The sequence below is a fragment of the Rhinatrema bivittatum genome, chromosome 8 (genome assembly GCF_901001135.1).
Source record: "Rhinatrema bivittatum chromosome 8, aRhiBiv1.1, whole genome shotgun sequence".
NCBI classification, from domain to species: domain Eukaryota; kingdom Metazoa; phylum Chordata; class Amphibia; order Gymnophiona; family Rhinatrematidae; genus Rhinatrema; species Rhinatrema bivittatum.
The window spans coordinates 137,113,365-137,133,483 of NC_042622.1; the positions used below are offsets into that span (position 1 = coordinate 137,113,365).

The 20,119-nt window shown below is 41.4% G+C and overlaps 1 protein-coding gene across 3 annotated transcripts in view; it reads right to left on the reverse strand.

Moving 5' to 3' along the window:
• The window catches only part of RABL6 (RAB, member RAS oncogene family like 6), a 257,979-nt gene that overhangs the window by 174,660 nt on the left and 63,200 nt on the right, over nt 1-20,119 (reverse strand). For all 3 annotated transcript variants that reach the window (XM_029614010.1, XM_029614011.1, XM_029614013.1), the window contains exon 2: nt 3,875-4,009. In XM_029614010.1, coding sequence (XP_029469870.1) covers nt 3,875-4,009 — 135 coding nt within the window. The remainder of the gene's footprint in view (nt 1-3,874; nt 4,010-20,119) is intronic.

Genomic DNA, 20,119 nt, shown 5'->3' on the forward strand with positions numbered 1-20,119 from the left:
GTGAGACTGTACCTTGAATACTGTGTACAATTCTAGTCGCCGCATCTCAAAAAAGATATAATTGCGATGGAGAAGGTACAGAGAAGGGCGACCAAAATGATAAGGGGAATGGAACAGCTCCCCTATGAGGAAAGACTAAAGAGGTTAGGACTTTTCAGCTTGGAGAAGAGACGGCTGAGGGGGGGATATGATAGAGGTGTTTAAAATCATGAGAAGTATTTGATCCTCAATTTTCAACAGAGAGGATACCCGTTAAAAATCATCAGAAAGGCATATAAACGTGCCAGGTGGGTTAATCGTGACCTTCTCTTTCTGCCTTCTCATAATCAGCCGATTTCTAACAAAAGTACTTGTGTACTTCCATTCTCTCCGCAGATATATAAAGTTCAAAACATTATAAAGAAATATTGGCATGTAGTTAGTTTACACACAGAGTTACAGCAACTTCCCCGTTTTGCCTTTAAACGAGGCAAAAATTTAAGAGACTTTATGGTATGTTCAGATTTTTCTGATGAAAAAATATGGGATTTAGCTGATAATATGGATTCTAAGGGACATTTTCCCTGTAATAAGTGTAGCGTTTGCAGTCAGTCGTTTTCTGGAGAGTCTTTACCGGTGTTTGGTAATGGCAAGTTTAGATTCAAGTCTTGCACGGATTGCCAGTCGAAGGGTGTAATTTATGGGCTATGGTGTCCATGCCCCTTACTCTATATTGGCAAAACCAAACGCAGTTTAAAAACTCGTATGATCGAACACAAAAGTGCCATCGCGCGTCAACGCGTGGAGGCACCAGTGGTGCAACATTGTTTACAACATGGTCATTCTTTTGAAGTTTTACGCTTTGCGGTTATCGAAAGATTGATACCTAGCAATAGAGGAGGTGATTTTGATAATTACCTTTTACGCAGGGAACAGAAATGGATACATTATTTTGACACGGTAGTCCCTAAGGGCTTAAATAAAGAAATTGATTGGTCTGTTTTTTTAGTCCTTTGCAGTGTGGGATTAGTAGTTTCTTTGGCAAGTTTCTTGGATAGGATTTCCGGTGACGTATGAAGACTAAGTGAAATTTAAATGCCAGTCGGTGAGGATGGCCTCAAAGACGCGTTGGCGCCATATTTGAACATGTTGGGTGAGACAGTTTTGTCGTCCGGGTGAATTTTTTCCTATGCTGTGCTGTTATTGAATTTCATTTGAACCAGGTCCATGCATATATATCCTGTGGTTCTGTGAGTTTGTAGATTTGATTTTTATCTACTTTTGTTTTTAAGGTGTTGAAGAATATTGGCCTTTTCAAGAAAAAGTATTTGATAAAAATCCCCTGAGGAAGATTGTAACAACAATCGAAACATGAATCATGTCGGGAGTATTCTGAATTGTAATCTATGACTGTCTTAGGACATTGCAAAGAATTGGCTAAGTATTCCTTTTTCCAACATTTTTGATGTCGGAATTTTAATATAAACTTTGGATAGTTTAGATGTGGGAAGTATATGGTTTTTTCATGGGCATGTTTAAACCTTTTTGGGTGATTTAATTAATTTTGCATCAATAAAAGAATTTTTGAAATTACAAAACTGGAATTAATAGTGAGCAATATGACAATAAATGATTGAATGTTATACATTGCTTTGTAAGCTGATTTAAGCTTGCGGCCCATTGCGAGGCGAGAGGCTGCAGATTGAAATTCCGAAGCAATTATTTATGATATTGTCATTTGCCATAATTCGCTTTAATGATTGGATTTTGATCCTTTTCCCTCTCTTTTTGTTGTGATTCTTGACTTATTAGAGAGGTGTTCTGCTTTTTGATTATTCTTGTTCTTATTTTCTTACATAACTTTGACACAATGGCAATATTTAAATCCCGGTGGCTTGAGTGCCATGGTAGCACTTAAAAGTACTGTTTTGGTGATTTACTTAGGTGAAAATTCCTTCTGAGGAGACGAGAGAAGAGCACCGGCGGCGCAGAAGACGACTGAGCAGAAATGGCGCAGGAAGACCTACACAGGTTCACAGAGTCAAAGCTCTATGATCTTGGAGAGCAGCTCTGCCCAGGGCTGCCAGAGGATGTCCCAGACAGCATTGGCTAATTCAGCCTGCTTATCAATGGGAAAACCTTAAATGTCTTTGGGCAATTCATGAAATGAATCTTTCACTAAACGTGATAAATCAGCAAGAAAAGTCTTTATACTACAGTGGACATTAAAACAAAATAATAATACTTAAACAAATAGCAACAACCAGACTAAGAATAATTTATCCTGACCCCAATAATCAGAGTGCAACTCAGAAGCAATCAAGACAGTGTAAACGCAGATCTAAACAAATGAGCTTTCAACTACATAATGGAAGAGAAGACCACGTTTCTTTGTTTTGTTTTTTTTGGTAGCACTGAAAAGTGCTGTTGTAGCTGTGCTGCCTCTGCAGTCCCACTTGTGTCTGAAGGAAAAATATAAATTTAAAAAGTTTTAAGAATTTTTACAGAAATATTAATAAGAAAGACTGAGTTCATATCCATGCTGTACTTGGACAAAAATATGACAAAGAAAACTCACAAGGGAACTCCCGCACATGCGTAATATAGCTTACAGCTCTACTAGCTTGGAGAGACGAGTTCATTCAGTGTTGCCGGATGATATCACCCACATGTAATGAATAATTCAGCCTGCTTATCAAAAGGAAAAATAAATATATATTTTATCTGGATTTTCTTCTTGTTGTAATAAACACAGAAATTCCCAGGAAAAATAAAAAACTGAAAACAAGAAGTCCCTATTTAAAAGCCAGGTTTTTTTGGGGTCCCCTTGTGATGGAGGCAGGGGCTATCACAACTGTTTTGCATCTGGCAAGGGCTATCTTTGGCAATTCCTGTTTGATCACACCTGCTTTTAATACATCAGTTAACAACTAAGAGTGTCTTACAGAGATCTATGAATGCACTGGTGACTGGGGAGAAACAGAACATCTGTCAGAAGTGCAGTTAATCTCTCTCTGGACTTTTGCACTTATTGATCAACTGTAATCTAAGTTGTGCAGGAGACCCTTGTACACAAGTATATGTTCTCGTCATCCCATCTTAAAAAATATATAACAAAACTAGAAAAGGTACAGGGAAGGGCAGCAAAGATGATAAAGAGCATGAAAGGCTCCCCTAGGAAGACAGTTTAGATCTCTTCAGCTTGGAAAAGAAATGGCTGAGGGGGGACATGATAGAAGTTTACAAAATCATGCGTGGGATGGAATGGATAAATAAAGGGCAGTTATTTACCCTTTCAAATAATACTAAAATATGAGTACATTCTTTGAAACTAACCACCAGCAGATTAAAAATAAATCTTAAAAAGTACTTTTTCAATCAATGCACAATCAAGTTGTGAAACTTTTGCCAGAGCACATGGTCAAGGCAACTAGCATAGTGGGATTTAAGAGAGGTTTGGACAAGTTCCTGGACGAAAGGTCCATAAAACATTAGCCAAGTAGACTAAAGAAAACCACTGTTATCCATGGGAATGAGGAACATAAAATTAGATCTACTTTATGGGATCTGCTGGGCTTTTGTGATCTAGGCTGGTCACTGTCAGAGACAGGATTGCCGGACTCGATAGACCTTAGTGTAACCAAGAAGTCACCTCTTATGTTCTAAGTTTCACATGCAAGGTGAGTGCCAGATTTTGCCACCTAAAGTTGTAATCAGTTTATGGTTCTGTGAAATGCTTCCTATAAAAGAGTTGTCTTCTTGAGCTAGATAGGCATATACCTGCATTCAGCTTTTCTTTTTGCAGTGGACACAAGATATAACTCCTAGGTACACATTTCATTTCTCTCCTGAATAAGTATGAAAGCAGTCTCCTCTCCTTGCTCCCCACACTTACTTTTATAATTCCAGTGTATACTAGTGACTTGAATCTCCTGAGTAGGAATATACTCCTCCACAAATTTCTTCCCTTGTAGTCTGTGCCATAAGGTGGTTTTTCCTGTATTCCTATCCCCCCGGATCACAATTTTCACTGAGAAGAGAAAAAACACAAAACAAAATCAGACTACTTGAATACATTGTAATAATCTATTAATCATGCCACCTTGCCAAGGCTGCAGATCTTTGATATATAACAAAAAGCTAATTAGCCAATCAGATTGGCAGGTTTGGCATTTTATGGTGCAAAATCCTCACTATGCAGGCCCTACATAAACAACATACTGTAGTGTAGAAGGTATCAACCAACCCAAATGACTTTACACGACTGGTACCATGGCCTATTTTCACATCGGATTTCAAGCAAAATTTTATACCCCTTGTATTCTGTCCTGAAAAGTGCTTGTGATATATGAGAAAGTGCACAGATCTCAAAGTACTCATTTTCAATGTTTCCCATTCCTCAAATTTCTCTTTTTCATTCAAAGTTTTATATTTAGCTGTTATCTGTATGCAGATCATTTACAAGCAATTGTGTTTATAGATCCAATACAACTAGACGATTTATAGAATTTTAACAAATGTTTGGATCACACTTCCTTTTGGCTATCTGTCCATAAATTAAAAATTAATCCTTTAAAATCAGAAGCTCTTTGGATCATCAGAAAAGTAATCCTACTAAAACTGCACCAAAGGTCGGCGCTAATTTCTTCCGGCGCCAGGGAAGTGCACAGAAAAGCAGTAAAAACTGCTTTTCTGTGCACCCTCCGACTTAATATCATAGCGATATTAAGTTGGAGGTCCCCAAAAGTAAAAAAAAAGTAAAAAAAAAAATAAATTTGAATTCGGCCCGCGGCTGTCGGGCCGAAAACCGGACGCTCAATTTTGCCGGCGTCCGGTTTCCGAGCCCGTGGCTGTCAGCGGGCTCGAGAACCGACGCCAGCAAAATTGAGCGTCGGCTGTCAAACCTGCTGACAGCCGCCGCTCCAGGCCAAAAGGAGGCGCTAGGGACGCGCTAGTGTCCCTAGCGCCTCTTTTTCCTCGTTTGCACCGCGTCGCCTAATTTAAATACTGGAGGGGCCGGTGCGCGCGCCGGGAGAGCGGGCGTTAGTCCGCTCTCCCACGGACTTTACTGGATCGAGCTGTATGTTAGGAACATCGATTCTGGATCTGTTAAAAATTGCTAGGTCAAGTTGAGAGGAGGTTGGAATGTATGCAACAGGTAGCTTTTGAATATAAAGGTCCTCTGTTATGGAAAGTGATTCTTCCTGAATATCGCAAGTCGTCAAATTTCTTAAAGTTTAGAAAATCCATTAAATGGTGGTTTCTTAATCAAGTTTTTAGTTCTGTGAATTAGCAGTTATTTAATTGGGCTCAGTTCAAGAGGATTAGGGGGTTTTGTCATTTGTCTTTTAGTATGATTTTGTGTGTTTATGCTATGATGTCTGCGTTTTTATAAGTGAATTATTTTAATGTTTTGTATGTTTGCAACTGATATATTTTAATGTGCTACTTTTTTTTTTTTATTTATAGTAATTTCAAAATTTTACATCACCATAAAAAAAAAATCATAAGTATTCTAAGTCAACCTTAACAGGAAAAAAAAAGCAGAGTTGCTTACCTGTAACAGGTGTTCTCCTAGGACAGCAGGAAGTTAAACCCTCACATATGGGTGACATCATCAGTTTCTAGAAACTTTGATTGGCACACTGAGCATGCCCAGCATGCCACTATCCACGCGGGGGTCCCTCTTCAGTCTCGTAACATAGAATTACGAAAAAATAAAACAAACAGAGGAGAAACCCAACTCCACGGGGTGGCAGGCGGGTTTCCTGAGAACTAACATCCTGCTGTCCTAAGAGAATACCTGTTACAGGTAAGCAACTCTGCTTTCTCCTAGGACAAGCAGGATGGTAGTCCTCATGTATTGGTAAATCCCTAGCTACAGGCTGTTCCTGAACCAAAGGACCAACTGCCACCTAACCAGGTGCCAACAGGCACAACAACAGAGGTGCGGTTGGTAACAGCGGGAAACAGCATGAATCTGAAAAAAGGGCCTCAGGCAGGAAGAGGTGGGTTTCACTACTGAAAGAGATTCCTGAGGACAGACTGACCGAAGTTGCTGTCACGTCGGCCATCCTTTTCCAGACAGTAGTGGGAGGCGAAGGTGTGAAGGGAACTCCCCGTTGCCACCTTGCAGATTTCATAAATTGGAACTGCTCACAAGTGGGCCAACGAAGCTGCCATGGCTCTGACAGAGTGAGACTTGACATGGTCCTCAAGCTGCAGTCCCGCCTGCGCATAGAAAGGAATGCAATCTGCCAGCCAGTTGGACAGTCTTCTTAGCAACAGCAACCCCCAATCTGTTCCTGTCAAAGGAATGAAGAGTTGTGTGGACTGCCTGTGGCCTGCTGTTCGATCCAGGTAGAAGGCCAAGGCTCTCTTGTAGTCCAAACTGTGCAGAGCCCGTTCGCCGTGGTTCAAATGAGGCTTGGGAAAAAAAGTGGGCAAGACGATTGACTGGTTCAGATGAAATCTGTTACCACCTTAGGCAGGAACTTAGGTGCATATGCAGAACCACCCAATTGTGAAAGAACTTTGTGTAAGGTGATATGACACTAAGGCCTGACTTTCGCTGACCCTGCATGCCGATGTGACCGCCACCAAGAAAATGACCTTCCAGGTCAGGTACTTCAGGTCACAGGAGTGCAAAGGCTCAAAAGGCGCTTTCATAAACTGGGCCAAGACCACAATGAGGTCACAGGACACAGCAGGGTTTCTTAGCGGTTGTATTGAGTTGGGCAAACCATCCACCCCTTGGTGGTAAGCCCCAATAGCACTAAGATGTACCCTGATGGAGTTGGTCTGTAGGCCAGCCTCCGAGAAGTGTAGGCGGTAATCAAGTAGCTTCAGTGTAGAGCAAGAGAATGGATCTAAGCTGTGGCGCTCACAGCAAAGGGAGAACCTCCTCTACTTCAGGCCATAAGACTTCCTAGTGGAAGGCTTCCTGTACACCACCAGGACCAGAGACATATCATCTGAGAGGTCCAGGGGCTGCAAAATCACCCTCTCAACATCCAAGCCATTAGGGACAAGGCCTGGAGGTTGGGATGGTGCAGTCTACCCTGATCCTGCATGATTAGGTCTGGGGGGTCTGTTATGGACATCGTCCGAGGGCACCGGCGATGCCACCATATCAAAAAACAACCGGCGAGCGGTCAATGGTTGGCGGCCACGGGAGACAGCACAGTCGTAGATCGACCACAAAGAATATAAAACTCACTGCAACACCCTCTAACTAAGGCCAGGAAGAAGACGAGGGACCCGACACAGGAAAAAATCTGACAAACTCGAACGTGACAGTTTTCCAAGAAAAACAGCGCAAGCTCTACATCCGCGAGACAATAGCTCCGCAGAAAAGAAGAGAATGAAGAGGGACCCCACATGGACGTGTGGATAGTGGCATGCTGGGCATGCTCAGTGTGCCAGTCAAAGTTTTTGTGCTGAACTCCATCTGATGATGTAATCCATATGTGAAGACAACAATCCTGTTTGTTCTAGGAGAAAGGAAAAAATAATACAAATCTATGATTCAGGTTCCAAAAGGGGAGATGATGATGGAATTCCATATAATATCCAACAAATATAGCTCCAAAGAATCAAAAGAAAAAAACCCAGCCAATCAGTATTACATGATTCTAAATATATTCCTAATTAGCAGTAAGTCAGAAGAAAGAAAAATCATACACAAATCTTATTTAAGAACATTTTCTAACTGCACAGATTCATACAAAACACACCTGTTATCTTGATATGATGCCAAACATTTACATGGGAATTTAAAAAAAAGAAAGTGCACCAATTTGCAAAATCTGACTTTTTTCAACATACTTTTCATTAAAGTGAACACAGCAAACAAGATCAAAGGAAACAGCACGTCCACCAAGAAGACAATCGCAAATATATAGAGCGAGAAGTGCAAAGGATATACACATTATCCAGTAAGCATTGCTGCATACCACATTTTTCTGATTTCCCCCCCCCCCCCACAATATAGAAACCCAGATACACACCCAAGTCACCCTCCCCAACCCTAAACCATGCACACCAACACCAATAAATACAGTAACATCACCACATCTAACCGCAGGAGATCTAGCATCATTAGCAAAATCCCTCAAACTACCAACGTAGAACTTTCTCCCATAACTGGAAATAACCCCTCAATACAGAATACATTTATTGCCAGAATCACTTTTTCTCAAACGCTCCATCCGAGCATTCTGGATCATTGCTTCCCTCCAGTCCCGATAAGCAGGTATCTCATTGTTATGCCAGCAGGACAGAATCACTTTTTTCGCTAAAGTCAGCGAGACCACTACAAACCTCTGTCCCACACCAGGCAAAGAAGGGGCATCAGCAAACAAGTGAAAATAGAGAAGCCTGCCATTCCAAGGAATTGTACATCCCAGCATCTTCTCAATGGCACCACATACTTTATTCCAAAAAGAACTCAATTTGGAACATTCCGTGAACATGTGGCAGAAATCCTCTCTAAGATTCAGACATTTTAAACATTCATCAGATTCCCAAAGCCGCATATGCACCCCCTTATCTCTAGATATAGTAGTGCAATGTAAAATTTTAAACTATATTTCTAGTAGATTGACCAGTACCATATATCTATAAATCATTTTGAACATTCTCCGGATATCAGGCAGATATTCGGAGAGGAAATGAACCCAAATACCAACTTTATTAAAATGCAGAGTGGTTTCCAAAAATGTTTCCTCTGAATCTGAAAAAGAAAGGAGTGACACACTACCACTGCAAACTGTCAAGGCATAGTGGTGACACTGCAAATAAGCAAATAAATTTTCCTTGGGAAGGTCCCAGGATTCCTATAGTTGCTGGAATGACCATAGCTAACACTCGTTAGAGTCAACCAGGTATCCGAGGCAAGATAGACCCCTCTCTCTCCAAGCATGAAAAACAGAGTTATCAAAACCAGCAGGGAAGGCCGAATTGCCATTGAGAGGCAAAAAAGGAGTAACCAAGGCAGACTTTTGTGCAAGAGGCCTCCACCACTGCCACGCCTTGTATAAAGCCCCCACCCAAAAAGTGTTAAGAGTTAGGCCCCAAATAGAGGATTTTGGGAGATGGAGTAAATACATCCCCTGATATGGGCTAACCCATTCCACCAGTAGCCCCTCCTCATCAAATTTGTTATGATGCGAAGCCCAGCCTTGTACATACTGCAGAAGACACGTGGCATTGTACAAGGGGAGGTGGTGAAGACAATAATGGTGAAAGATTTAAAAAGGGCATGGGATAAACACTGTAGATCCCTAAAGCAAGGGGGAGGGGAATGAAATAAGAGGCATGGGGGTAACTTGCTGGTGTGGCGGATACTACCCTTAACAAATAAGCCTTCATAATGTTGATGCAACTCCATCATTGCTCGCTAATTCAACGGCAGGGGGAAAAGAGGAATTGGATTCAGACAATAACCAACAAGGACACTGAACTGTACAGTCTGAGAAAAAAACGTAAGCATGGGGGTAACTTGCTTGATGCAGTGGTTACTACTCTTAACCAAAAAACCGGATAATATACTTCTGATGCAACTCCAATATTGCTCTCTGCTTCAACTGCAGGGGGTAAAAGGAAATTGGACTCAAACAGTAACCAACAAGAGCCCTAACCTTGGTAGTCTGAGTGACTGGTAAGTAAGTATAGGAAACTGATAACTATGGGAGCTTACTGGGCAGAATGGATGGGCCATTAGTTTCTTTTCTGCCATCACTTCTATGTCTGGTACAGCCAGGCCTCCCTTCCCTTTACCCTGCTTAAGCACATTTAAGTATATTCTAGGCCATCTCCCATTCCAAATGAAAGAGAAGACCATAGACCTAAATTGGAAAACATCAGATCTTTTGAGCCAGAAAGGAAACATTTGAAGAGGGAAAAGCACTTTGGAGAGAATAATCATCTTCATTAGTGCGCAACACCCAGAAAGGGGTAACGGAAAAGATCTTCATCTCTCTAGTAACACTTGAACTTTCCAGAGAGTGGCACTTATATTCTGCAGATATAAGCCTTGAACAGTACAAGCAATGTAAATTCCTAAGTATTTCATGCCCTCCACACTCCAAGGGGAAATCACCTCTCCACCTTATGGGTAGCTCAGCGTCGAGTGGAAACGCCATAGACTTATTATCATAGTTAAATTTTAAGCCCTGAAAAAGAGCCATACATATAAATACATTCCATAATGTCGCTCAAGCATGCTTGCAAATTCTGTATAAATAACAACATATCATCCGCAATGGATTTAACCTCTAGGAACTTATCCAAACCTTTTTTAAACCCAGTTACACTAACTGCTGAAACCACATCCCCTGACAATGAATTCCAGAGTTTAACTATACGCTGAGTGAAAACATTTTCTTTGATTTCTTTTAAATGAGCTACTTTCTAACTTCATGGAGTGCCCTCTGGTCCTTCTATTATCTGAGAGAGTAAATGACTGATTTACATTAACTTGTTCAAGTACTTTCATGATTTTGAAGACTTCTATCATATCCCCCCTTAGTCGTCTCTTCTCCAAACTGAACAGCCCTAACTTCTTTAGCTTTTCCTCATAGGGCAGCGATTCCATGCCCCATATCATTTTGGTCTCCCTTCTCTGCACTTTCTCCAGTGCAGCTATATCCTTTTTGAGATGCAGTGACAAGAATTACACACAGTATTCAAGGTGTGGTCTCACCATGGAGCAATACAGAGGCATGATGACATCTTCCTTTTATTTTCCATTCCCTTCCTAATAATTTCTACAATTCTGCTTGCTTTTTTGATCGCCACAGCACATTGGGCCAACTATTTCAATGTATTATCCATTGTGCCGCCTAGATCTCTTTCCTGGGTGGTAACTCCTAAGATAGAACCTAACATTGTATAACTACAGCAAGGGTTATTTTTCCCTATATGCATCACTTTGCACTTGTCCACATTAAACTTCATCTGCTATTTGGAAGCCAGGTCTTCCAGTCTCACAAGGTCCTCCTGCAATTCATCACAAATCCGCTTGACATTTAACTACTCTGCATAATTTTGTGTCATCTGGACCGGTCCAAGTACAGATCCCTGAGGCACTCCACTATTTACCTTTTTCCACTGTGAAAACAAATCATTTAATGCTACTCTCTGTTTCCTGTCTTTTAACCAACTTGAAATCCACAAAAGGACATCGCTTCCTGTCTCATAACTTTTTAGTTTTCTTAGAAGTCTCTCATGCGGGACTTTGTCGAATGCCTTCTGAAAATCCAAATATACCACATCTACCGCTTCACCTTTGTCCACATGTTTATTCACCCCTTCAAAAAAATGTAGGAGATTCGTGAGGCAAGACTTCCCTTGTGTATATCCATGTTGGCTGTGTCCCATCAAACCAGGTCTATCTAAATGTTTTGTGATTTTATTCTTTATAAGAGCTTCCACAATTTTTCCTGGCACTGAAGTCAAGCTCACCGGTCTATAGTTTAGGGGTTACATTGGTTATCTTCCAATCTTCAGGTACATCGGATGATTTTAATGATAGGTTACAAATTTTTACTAATTGTTCTGAAATTTCATTTTTTAGTTCTTTCAGAACCCTGGGGTTTATACCATCCGATCCAGGTGATTTACTGCTCTTCAGTTTGTCAAACAGGCCTACCACATCTTCCAGGTTCACCGTGATTTGGTTCAGTTGATCAGAATCATTACCCATGAAAACCTTCTCCGGAATGGGTCTCTCTCCAACATCTTCTTCAGAAACACTGAAGCAAAGAAATTGTTTAATCTTTCCATGACGGCCTTATCATCTCTAAGTGCCCCTTTAACCCCTTGATCATCCAACGGTCCAACCGACTCCCTTGCAGGCTTTCTGCTTCGGATATATTTTTTAAGGTTTTTATTGTGCGTTTTTGCCTCTATGGCAAACTTCTTTTCAAATTTTTTGTTAGCCTAACTTATCAATGTCTTACATTTAACTTGCTAATGCTTATGCTTTATCCTATTTTCTTCTGAATGATCCTTCTTCCGATTTTTGAATGAAAATCTTTTAGCTAAAATATCCTCTTTCACCTCACCTTTTAACCATGCCAGTAATCGTTTTGCCTTCCTTCCACCTTTCTTAATGCATGGAATACATCTAGTCTGTGCTTCTAGGATGGCAATTTTTATTTTTTTTTTTTTTTAATGTCCATGCCCATTGCACACTTTTTACCTTTGTAGCTGCACCTTTCAGTTTTTTTCTATTTTTCTCATTTTATCAAAAATTCCCTTTTGAAAGTTTAGCATTAGAGCCATGGTTTTATATACTGTCCCCCTTCCAGTCATTAATTCAAATTTGATCATATTATGATCACTATTGCCAAGCGGCCCCACCAAATCCTGTGCTCCACTGAGAATTAGATCTAAAATTGCTCCCTCTCTCTTCAGTTCCTGAACCAATTGCTCCATAAAACTGTCTTTTATTCCATCCAGGAACTTTATCTCTCTGGCATGCTCTGATGTTACACTTACCCAGTCAATATTGGGGTAACTGACATTTCCCATTATTACTGCACTACCAGTTTGGTTAGCTTCACTAATTTCTTTGAGCATTTCACTGTCCATCTCATCATTTTGGCCAGGTGGACGGTAGTATACTCCTATCACTATTCTCTTCCCCAACACACAAGGAATTTCTTCCCATAAAGATTCAATCGTACATTTAGTCTCATGCAGGATCTTTATCCTGTTGTACTCTATGCCATCCCGGACATAAAGCACCACCCTGCCACCAAGATGCTCCTTTCTGTCATTGCTTATTTTTTCTCCTAAGCTCTGCGATGGTATTAGCGAGGGAGTCCAGATGGTCACTATGATCACTCACCCAGTTTCCAATCTCAGCTAGGGACACATTACGGGGCAGATTTTCAAAGGGCTACGCGCGTAATCCCCCGAAAACCTGCCCCAAGCTGCCCCTGCGCGCTGAGCCTATCTTGCATAGGCTCAGCAGTGCGTGCAAGCCCCAGGACGTGCGTATTTTTATTTTATTTTATTTATTTATGAACTTTTAATATACCGATATTCGTGGGACACATCATACCGGTTCACAATAAACTCATGGAGAAAAGGAAATAGAAATTACAAATAACCGGGAAAGGGGAAGGGGAGCAGAGGAGGAAAAGGGAGAGAGGGGGGGGTAGGGAGAAAGCTAGAGCCTGAGGGGCGTGAAAAACAAGAGTAGGAGAGAAAGGAGAAAAGTGGATAGGAACTGAAATAACAGTCTTAACAATATTCTTAGTGGAATAACAGCATTAACAAAATCCTTACATTTTCATAGATTGCATAATTAACCTTTTCTTGTAGGGAGGTGTGGCAGGAAGTAGAGTGGCGATGTGGCCGGGGCAGGGGGGTTAGGTTTGGTTAGAGTCGGGGTAGGCCTGCAGGAAGAGCCATGTTTTGATGCCTTTTTTGAAGTTGAGAAGGGAGGGTTCGAGGCGGAGTGAGGTGGGGAGTGAGTTCCATAGGGTGGGTCCTGCTATGGTAAATGCTCTATCTCTGGTGGAGGAGAGATGCACAGTTTTGAGCGGTGGGGTGTGGAGGGTGCCAGCTAAGGTGGCTCTGGATGGGCGATTGGATGCACGGAAGCGTGGCATTTCCTTGAGCCAGGCGGGGTTGTTGCTATAGAGTACATTGTGAAGAACGGTGAGGGTTTTGTATTTTATGCGGAAGGGGATGGGAAGCCAATGCAAATCCTTTAGGACTGGGGTGATATGTTCTCTTTTTCGAGTGTCAGTGATTATTCTTGCCATGGAGTTTTGCAGGATTTGTAAGGGTTTGATGGTAGAGTGTGGGAGGCCTATGAGGAGGGAGTTGCAGTAGTCTAGTTTTGATAGAATGGTGGACTGCAAAACTAGATGGAAATCTATGTCCTGGGGCTTCGAAAAAGGGGCATTCTGGGGGCGGGACAGAGGCCTCTGGAACAGCCGCTGTGCCGGGGGATGGCGTGCCGGCACCCAGCCGGCGCACACAAGTTACGCCTGCCCAGAGGCAGGCGTAACTTTCCCGATAAAGGTAAGGAGGGGGTTTTAGATAGGGCTGGGGGGCGGGTTAGATAGGGGAAGGGAGGGGAAGGTGCGGAGGGAATGGAGGGAATGGAGGAATGCTGCATGGCTCGGCGCGTGCAAGTTGCACAATTGTGCACCCACTTGCGCACGCCGACCCTGGATTTTATAACATGCGTGCTGCGTGTGCATGTTATAAAATCGGGCATAGATTTGTTCACGCCGGGTTGAGCGAACAAATCTACGCCCACGCGCAGGTTTAAAGATCTGCCCTTATAGTTGCCCACCTTGTCCTGTAGATCTTCAACCAAAGCTAAAAAATTAAGAGATTCTTCAAGCTCATGTTGTGTATAGGGTGAGGGTGTATTTTTTTACAAGGCCATAGGCACCCCAAGTTACCTGGCTACAGCTCTGTAATATAGTCACATTAGCTGGAATTTGACCCCCCCCCCCCCCCCACATATTTAATATACTGTTCAGCCCATTGAAAAGAAAAATGCTGTTTTAGCATAGAAACAAAAGGTGAAGAAAAATGAATACTTAACATTTCAGACTTACCCATATTCATTTTAACCAGAGACCCTGCCAAAAAGATCTATTTCATGAACCAAAGTAAGGAGAGAGTGCAAAGGATCACTCATTCAAACCTAACTGTATGCCACATATATCCAAATTGCTTTCCAACTCTTTTTACAAAAGTTTCCATAATTAAGGCAAATAATAATGAAGATAACTGGCATCCCTCCCTAGTACCCAGTCCAAAGGAAAAAGGGTGAGAGTAACCTCCATTAATCTTGACACATGAATTAGGGGATTCAGAAAGTTTTCTAACCCATGTAATAAAGTGAAGGCCAAGTTCCAATTTCTTCATAACTCTAAACATAAAGGGCCGGATTTTCAAAGGGTTACGCACGCCGGGCCTCTTTTCAAAAGGCTGGCAATCCCTGCCACAGCGGCCATTTGCCACTGTGGCAGGGATTGCGCGTTGACCTTTGGCCGGCGCGCGCAAATTACTTCAGCCCCAGGGCTGAAGTAAGTTTTGTAACAAAAAAAAGACGAAGAAAAAGGTAGGGAGGGAAAGGGTGGGGTGGGGGGGATAGGAAAGTTCCTTCCAAGGCCGCTCCGATTTCGAAGCAGCCTGGGAGGGAACGGGGAAGGCAGCGCGGCTCGGAGCAGGCTCGGCGCGCACAAGGTGCACAATTGTGCACTCCCTTGCACACGCATGTTATAAAATCGGGCGTACATGTGTGCGCGCCGGGTAGCACACACATACCCTTTTAAAATCTACCCCAATGTGACCAGTAGACCCTACTGAAGGCCTTCTCAGCATCTACAGTTAATAACAATGAATAAATACTCCCCACCTTAGCATGCTAGATCAAATTCAAAACCTGACCAATGTTATAAGTAGTCTGCCTTCCCACAATAAACCCCATCTTATTTTCATGCAATAGATCAGATGCTACCCTCTCAACCTAATGGCCAAAATTTTTGCCAATATTTTACTGTCCAAATTTAACAACAAAATGGGCCTAATATGATCCACTAAGCGTGCAAGCCCTCTCTTCCTTAGTTTTTATCATCTGTATTAAAGGTGGAAAACTTCTGCTAACAGCATATTAAAACATAAGTATTAGTGGGCTAACTAACAGTTCCTTATATTTCTTATAAAATTTACCGGAAAATCCATCTAAGCCAGGAGATTTTCCTAATTTAAAACTCAAAATAGCTTGTAAAGCTTAAAATTCTGAGATCTCCTTGTTCAATCTTTCCTGCACATTTGACGGACAAGGAAATGTGTTCTAAATAAATGTATTCTTCAGTGACAGGGTTAGAGATATGCTCCCATAGACAAATTAAGAAGGTGGTTGCGAAGTTTGATTTAATTGATAAATGGAGATTGATAAATCTGTCCAATAGGGATTATTCTTTCCTTTCTTCTCCCCATGACTCTTACTCCAGGATAGATTTTTTTCTTATTGATAAAATATTAGTTTCTCATGTAGTAAATGATGATATAGATATTATTTCATGGTACAATCATGCTCCAATTTGATTGGATTTTATTCCTTCTCAAAAAGATTTAGGTAATTATTTTTGGCAATTTAATGAGAGTTTACTGGATGATTCCAAATTTTGTCAACAATTAGAAGATGAAATTGTGAATTATTTTAGGGACAATAATAATGGAGAATCTGAACAAATTATTTGGGATGGTTTTAAAGTGGTAATTCTGGGTAACAAATTCAAATGGTCCAGGCTGTGAGGATAAGAGATAAACGGTGTCATCTCTTATTATGGAATGCAGATATGTGAGTGAGGTTTGTAGAATTTATTTTTTTTTTAATGTTTTATTTATGCATTTTTTCATATTACAAATTCAAGAATAAACTTGAAAGAAAAAACAGAAAATGGATACAAGTAAACGAAATAAAAATTAAATAAGAAATTAAATGTCATATTCACCTCAAATCCTCAAGAAAAACGGGGATCCAATCACTATTCAAAGAAATTAATTTAAAAAGAAAGAAAAAAAGGCAAGCACTCTAAAGGGAGAAAGAAAGGCAGTTAACGTCAGAGAAACTTCATCTAGCGGAAACTTATCACTCAGAAAATGAGGTAACTGTGCAGGCTGAAAGAAAATAAGGGGATACACATCTCTATATTTTATACAACATTTACATGAGTATTTCAGAAGAAAAAATGTTCCCAATTGAAAAAGTCTAGGCCTCATGATCAGAAATTGCTTCCTTTTTTCCTGGGTTTGTTTGGCCAAGTCTGGAAAAACTCTAATCCTCAATATCCACGGACTCAAGTAATGTTGAAATATTAAGGTTACTCGATTTGGTTCAGAGTAAAACTTACCTTTCTTGCTCCACTTCTTCCCCTCTTTTAAACTGAGGTAAATAATATACCTTGGAAACTAGAGAAACAGCTTGTTCAGGAATTTTCAGAACTTACATTAAATATCTTTTGAACATTTCATTAGGCGAGGTAAGAGGGAGCTTAGGAAAATGAATAAATCAAAGGTTCCTTCCTTTCACTGCATTCTCCAAGTTTTCCAACTTATTTGACATCAGTAAATGTTCTCTCATTAGGGACTCTTGCAATGATTTAACATGCTCGAAACCTTGCATAAATGTATCAATTTGCTGTCCCATATTCAGTTTGGAGGCTTCCAAATTCTGAATTAGACTCTCAAGATCAGAATGTTTTGATACTAGAGGACTAAGCTGTGTTATATAATAGCAGAGCCCAAAACTTCAACGGCTTCCCATATCGATTCCAAAGAAATATCTGGTCTTACCAAGGAAAATTGCTCTGAAGTAGAGGTGACTCCAACAGAAAAGCTGGCAGATTGAGCAGAGCCTTCTTCTACATTCCACTGCCTTCTTAAGATTGACATATTTCCTGGACCTCCAGCGAGGTCTAGGTCAGTCTCAACAGCTGCACCTTGAACCACCACGATCTCTGCCTGGGTCGTTGCATTGCCGGCACCATAGCCTGCGTTGACCCCAACCATGGGGGTCAGGGTCTCACGCCGCAGCAGGATTCGCCGAGAAAATTCTGGCTATCTGGGACAGAGATAGTAATGAGTCAGGGGGAGAAGAGAGTTCTACTTCCTCATGCACTCTCCCCAGCAACTCAACTCTCGATACAACTGTCTCCCGAAGTACATGGACAAGTACATTATGGATGCCAGTCAGGGGACTTTCTGGAGGAGCTGCAGAGAAAGATCTCTCCTTCATCCATCGTTTCCGACCACTATAAGGCATTACAAATACCAAGATTGAGCTACTAGGCAAAGAGAATGTTCACACACAGCTGACTGCTAAATTTCCATCTTGGATTTTTGCAGAATTTTTTTTAGTGATATGCTATGGATTTTTCTATTGGTGAGTCAGATTTAGATAGATTCTAAAGTTGGATTATTAGTTATATTAAAATCATCATCCACAAAAACAAATCCCCTCAAAATAAGATCATCTGACTTAGGAACTCAAAAAATATACCCGAGTTAGAATTTGTACGTAGCATGAACATTCACTAAAGTTTACAATTGTGTGTTTAACTGCATCTTAACTACAAGAAATCTACCCTCTTTATCCCTTATAACATCTTGAACATTAACCAAGAGATCTTTAGAAAACAATCCCAACTCCACAACATGTATTCAGTATAGAACTAGATGCAAACATGTGGGGGAAAAGTTTCCTGTATAAAAAAGATGGACGCTTTCATATTGGATACTTCTTTAAATAACTCTCTCTTCATCAGAACATTAAGACCTTTAACATTTGGAGAGAAAATCTTAATAAACCCATTCATTAAATATCAGAAGGGTACAAATAAGCCAAAAAATTCCCCAAAATTCAAACAATCAATGAAAAGTATACACACTAAAAAGTGCATGTTCCTGCGAATCTGTTTATTCCTAACTTATGCCCCCTTGAACTCCTCTCCCAACTCCCCCATACCTCCAAAACCTTCCCCCCAGCAAAACAAAACCCCCAAAACATATCTAGATGTATCCAAACCGCCAAAAAAATAAATAAATAAATCTAACAGTTTAATATGAGGAATAGTGTCAGCAATCAGGAAATCTCCCCATTACTAGCAATCAAATTACAATAAAAGTCCAATCCTGTCTGAACCCTCACAACAAACTGTAGATTATTCGGACATTGAAGAACATATCAGAGGCATTTCTCAAATCATGTCACAGTTTCCTTTGAAGTAGCAGAGCGACCTGAGTGCCTCTGCAGCTGCTTTCCTCCTTTAGACATCTGTTGCCATATCACAGGAGCACATTTTATTTATTTATTTATTTGCATTTCTTATATACCGGCATTCGCGATGGGAGTCGCATCATGCCGGTTTACAATAAACAGGGTGTGACAAAAGGATAAATACTTAAAACACTTAACATTAACATGTGATAGAATAGGAAAATAGCAGTTACAATAAAACAGGGACATAATGCAACTTGGATTGTAGAGAAGGTGAAAGAGAAATTAACAATGAGCTAAAAAAGAAATAGCCAAGGTAATTTACTGGCAATCCCAGAGTAGATGCAGGTACATGGACCACTAAGTCTGCAGCTTTTAAAATGGATAAAGCCTCCCCCACAGTCTTGGCTCTCAACATCACCCCACTTATGGTGAAGGCTAGTGCAAATGGAAAAAGCCATTGACAGCTAATATTTTCTCTGTGCACTATGGTGGTTAGTTCTTATAAATTCTCTTTTTCTATGGCATTAAAAGCTAGATATCATAAAAAATCCTAAATTGTGTTCTTCCCAATACAAAGATATAGCATGCTGTATTAATGCTTTCACTGGGAAATCACGCAGACACGCCATAATGTCTCTTGGAGCATTAAGACTAGACACCCTCAATGTCCGATGTGCCTGGTCCACCATAACTTCTATATTCTTATTGGGATAATCTCTCACTAGCAAACTGGCTTTACTAATCTGCTTCACAATCAGCTGAATCACTATAATCTTCCAGCTCAGAAAGCTCTTGAAACCTAAGGTTCCCCCTTTGGGACCTGTTTTCAAGATCTTCAATCTTACTTAGCAGCCTCAACAGATCAGTTTCCATTCTAAAGCTGGGGCGATTGTTTTGACGAGTGGGAGAAACGAGCGAGAAACTACTACCGTGTTTCCCCGATAGTAAGACACCCCTGATAGTAAGACGTAGTGGGAATTTTAGGGGGGTCGGCTAATGTAAGACATCCCCCGAAAGTAAGACGTAATAAAAAAAATTTTAAATACCTGTCGGAGGGCCGCGTGGGTCCAGGCGGCTGGCGGCGGGAGCCAGGTGGTCGGCGGCGGGAGCCAGGTGGTCGCGTGTTACCGTAAATCTAGGCCGCGGGCGGGTGGGCGCTTGTTCCAGGCGGCAGCGGCGGGGGGGGGGGGGGGCTGGTGGACGCGCGTTAAATCTAGGCCGCGGGCGGGTGGGCGCTTGTTCCAGGCGGCGGGTGGACGCGCGTTAGTTCGAGACAGCCGGCGGGTGGTCGCGTGTTAAATCTAGGCCGCGGGCGGGTGGGCGCTTGTTCCAGGCGGCGGCGGGGGGGCGGGTGGACGCGCGTTAGTTCGAGAC